Source organism: Mus pahari, chromosome X (assembly GCF_900095145.1).
Source record: "Mus pahari chromosome X, PAHARI_EIJ_v1.1, whole genome shotgun sequence".
Lineage (NCBI taxonomy): Eukaryota > Metazoa > Chordata > Mammalia > Rodentia > Muridae > Mus > Mus pahari.
The window spans coordinates 11,669,916-11,674,502 of NC_034613.1; the positions used below are offsets into that span (position 1 = coordinate 11,669,916).

Sequence of the window (4,587 nt, forward strand, 5' to 3'; positions counted from 1 at the left end):
TGGGGTATTGAGCACCCTCAGGTCCAAGGGTCTCTCCTCACACTGATGCCAACAAGGCCATCCTCTGCTACATATGTGGCCAGAGCCGTGGGTTCCTCCATGTGTACTCTTTGGTTAGTGGTATAGTCCCTGGGAGCTCCTGGAGGGGGGCAGCCCAAGGTTTTTTTAAGTGCAAAAATGGAAAGGCAGAGTTGTTTGCTGAAAAATTCACTAAGAATTTCAAGATACCAGAGTATTAAATCAAGTGTAGAGCCCCTTCTAATTGGACCCTTGTGAAACTCCACAGGACTCTGGCCCATGAAAACAGCCCTGCATGCCCCCTAAATTCAGTATTTATTTGGTTTGATTATGGTTAAGATTCACTAATATTTTCTGTATTCAGTTAGGTTTAAAAACCTTGATTTTAGCACAGGAAAAAAAAAGAAAATACAAAAGATTTTTTACAATTGCAATTGACACCTGCATCCAAACTTGTTCTAGTGCTCAAAACCCTCACTCTGAAACATTTCTAGCCTCCCCAGGGTAAAATCATTATGACAACATTCGTAAGAAAGTCTTTCAACCCATACATATGTTATAAAATGTAGTTAAGGATCACCTTTTGATTCCATTTAAGAAAAAAACAAAAATGTCATGAAAATGACATGTTTTCTCATATAGAGAATTGATATAATTTGAAGTTTTATTTCTCTTCACTCATATGAAACTTGAAAAGAGGCTAAATAGGATTATTGTTAAATAGAAATTTATTATCACAGCAATAGAATTCATGATGGTACCTAAAAAAAATAATAAACTACTGTCAACCAGCTTTCTCATCTCCTAAGCAGTAGAGAAAGAGAAGCAAGTACACTGCTCTGGCAATTTCATCTGGAAGAAAGGTTCAACCCCCAAACCAGCCTGAGCATCTTAGAGAATCTATGTGCCCTCTCCCATTCTGGTACCTAAGATCCTTTTCATCTTATACCTTGAACAAATATTCCCTACTGCCCTGAGTTATAATGGTCATGGTTATACCTGGAAGATAATTGAAACCCCCTTCCCTCCTCTTCTTTCTCTCCTATGGAAATCCAGTTTCTTCCAAGATAATGATGCATGTTTCCAGTTTCAATTCTGGAAGCCAGTATGTGCTATGTGAGAGAAGGTTTGACATGTTTCTATATTCACAACTGGTAGGTTCTGCTTGACCTAGATCTTCCATGAGACTATCCAATTAGTTGTTTATGGTGTGCCCATTCAGATACAAGAAGTGAAGTGACCAAGACCCTCTGAAAATTCAGCATCTTGGAATATTATCACTCATCTTTGACACAGAATGTCACTTGAAGCTACATCTTGGACCTGAAGACAGGTATTTGCAGAAAGCATTACTGATTTCTTCTTCCCTGGGATTTTAGTATGCTTCCAGTAAGGGCTTTGTGGAGGCTGCTGCTGGAGCTCTGACCAGATTCCCTAGCCCAGCGGTCCTCAACCTTCCTAATACTACAGACCTCATGTTGTGGTGATGCACCCCCAACTGTAAACCAATTTTCATTGCAACTTCATAAGTGTATTTTTGTTACTGTTATCAATCATAGTATAAATATCTGATATGAGACCTCAGTGAAAGGGTCATTGGACCACCACAGGCTGAGAACCACTGTCCTAGATGTTCCTACATGTGTTCTGTTCACCTTTGCTTTGCTCCTAACACCTCACACCTGTAGCTGTCTTTGAGGAACTACCATTGGGCTACTGGACTATTTCATTTCACTGAGCCTGTGAAAGGCTTGATGGGTGTATGTCCATATCTATATCCCCTCTCATCCTTAGAAAGCTTTAAGAAGTAGCTTGCTGGTACAGAACTTGAAAACTCCAAACCTTTATTCCAAGAGAAACAAAACTCAGATAAAGATTAATCTTTCTAATCTAACTATGCATGATTTCACATTGAAATGTTCCCTATAGCTTTGTGTCTGAATGCTTCTTCCCTATATGATGGTTCTATTGGGTGAGGCTGTGAAACCTTTAGGATGTGGGACCTAAAGTAAGCCACTAGGAGCTGGCCAACTCTTGAAGCTTCTACCCAGGTCTGGTTCTAGTTTGAAGTCTCTATTTTCTAGTTAAGCACAATGTGAATAGCCCCAGGTTCCTGCTGCCATGTCCCACTCCAAAAGGAACCACTTGCTATTATAGACTTAAGTCTCTCTGAAAACACAACTCAAATAAGCCTTTCCTTCCTTGAATTACTCATGTCAGGAATTTTGACATGAACTAGGAAACTAATGCACCAGGGAATGGGATAGGGATTGGGACACCATCTAAACTCACCAGTGTTGGCTTCTCCAGACTATTTTACTGGTTTCCTTACACTTCTTCACAATTAGCCTGTACCAAAATTCATTTATATCCTTGCCCATGCTCTGAAGCATTTGACCTAACATGAGCGTGATTCAGGAAAGGCATATGTGATAACTGTAAAAACACTGGTAAGCCTGGTCCGCCTCAGTGTCGGGGAGCGAGTCAGGCCTGCCGCCGCCGCATCGGGCTGCCACAGCCCCGGGCCAGGCCCCGGCCGGGCAGAAGCACAGGGCATTTGTTATGCACCTTAAGCCGTACTGGAAACTCCAGAAGAAAGAGCACCCTCTTGAAATCAGCGGGGACACTCTGAGAACACCTATGAGCCACGGAAAGGCCAGCAGTGATGAGAAGGCCAGAGCCAACTACATGAAACCAACCGTCCTTCCTTCGGCCTCCCTCGTCAAAGCATCATCTAGAAAACCTTCCGGGGTCCTTTCTCCAAATGTTCTGTGCAGTATGAGTGGGAAGAGCCCTGTAGAGAGCAGCTTGAATGTTAAAGCCAAAAAGAATGTGCTGTCTGCAGCAGTGCACCAGAGTGAGGAGGGACTGCCTGGGGGCTGGACTATTGTCAAACCTGAGAACACGAAAGAGAAAATTGCATTCTTTGCAGCCCACCAGTGTAGCAATAGGATAGGCTCTATGAAAATTAAAAGTTCCTGGGATATCGATGGAAGAGCCACTAAAAGAAGGAAAAAATCAGGGGATCTCAAGAAGCCAAGTTACAACTAGAAATGATGAGAGAGATCAACAGCCAGTGTGTGTGGCGTCGAGTACTGTTCTGTACATTCCATGAGTGACAGTGGGGATGGTGTCTGTGCTGCAAGGCCTCTGTCAGTGATACAGATGGTTGCCTTCCTCGAGCAGAGAGCCACTGCTCTGCTAGCTAGCTGCACAAAAAACTGCACAAATTCGTCTGCCATTGTGAAGATTTCTGGCCAGTCCCGAGGTATGCCACCTGTACCTGAGCCCTTTTCTGCTCTAGAAACTTGTGAAGAACCCAAGGAACGAGAAAATCCTGAGACTGGCAGATCCCAGAGTGAGCCGGTCCGTGTCCTTGACATGGTAGCCAGGTTGGAGTCTGAGTGCCTGAAGCACCAGGGCCAGCGGGAACCTGGGAGCTTATCACGCAATAACAGCTTCCGTCGAAATGTAGGCAGGGTGTTGCTCACTAATGGTTCTCAGGCCAGTGACAAAAATGAAGAGAGCTCTGCAGACACAGCCGACCCTCAGGAGCACCCCTTGCAGCCNGTATCTGTGGGTGAAGAACCCTCCGTAACTGAGCATCATTTTGTAGGGGAGCAGGCCTGGGATGGCACTTCTCAGAGCTGTCCCTCATTGCCAGCCGCTGTGAGCTTCCACACGGACAGCACAGAGGCAGAGCCCGGGCAGCAAACAGCTGTGAAGAACTGCAGCCGGGGTGACGTAGAAATGGTGGAGGAATTTGATGAATTGCCTACAGATGCTGTCAGTTGTATAAGTAGAGAGCTTGTAACACTCACAAAACACAATCCTGAGCAGAGACAGGACCCGCTGTGCATCAGCGTCACTGTGTGCACAGTAGACAAAGCCCAGCCGTCGGCTTTAGACTCCCTTGAAGAGCCTCTTCCTGGGATGCTCTTCTTTCTGTCATCTGGACAGGAGCAGGAAGAGCACCCCCAGCCGAGGGAACCCCCAGCACCAGAGGCCTCAGAGGCCAGTCAGCCTCAAGATGCTGCTGANGGCAGCAGTGCTCGTGAGGAGAAAGATGCCTCTGTGGAGCCGCTCGTCCCAGCAGCCTCTGGGGGAGGGAGCACCTTACAGGTGCTTGAGGCAACCACGTGCAAAAAGCAGGTGTCGCAGGACTTCCTGGAGACCAGGTTTAAAATCCAGCAGCTTCTGGAGCCTCAGCAGTACATGGCATGCCTGCCCCACCACATCATGGTGAAAATCTTCAGGTTACTCCCTACCCTGAGTTTAGCAATTCTTAAATGTACCTGTCGCTACTTCAAGTCCATCATTGAATACTACAACATCAGACCAGCAGATTCTCGGTGGGTTCGAGACCCACGATATGGAGAAGACCCTTGCAAGCAGTGCAAGAAAAGGTATGTGAAAGGGGATGTGTCCCTGTGCCGGTGGCACCCCAAACCCTATTGCCAGGCTTTGCCATATGGGCCTGGGTACTGGATGTGCTGCCACCAGTCTCAGAAGGGCTTTCCTGGCTGTAAGTTAGGCCTTCATGACAATCACTGGTTACCGGCCTGCCAT

General features: G+C 46.2%; 1 protein-coding gene across 1 annotated transcript in view; it reads left to right on the forward strand.

Moving 5' to 3' along the window:
- Nucleotides 1-2,543: 2,543 nt before the first annotated feature.
- Nucleotides 2,544-4,587, forward strand: part of LOC110313742 (F-box only protein 34-like) — a 3,005-nt gene continuing 961 nt past the window's right edge. The window contains 3 exon segments of the mRNA XM_021188170.2: nt 2,544-3,052; nt 3,055-3,097; nt 3,099-4,582. Coding sequence (XP_021043829.1) covers nt 2,581-3,052; nt 3,055-3,097; nt 3,099-4,582 — 1,999 coding nt within the window. The 5' untranslated portion in view covers nt 2,544-2,580.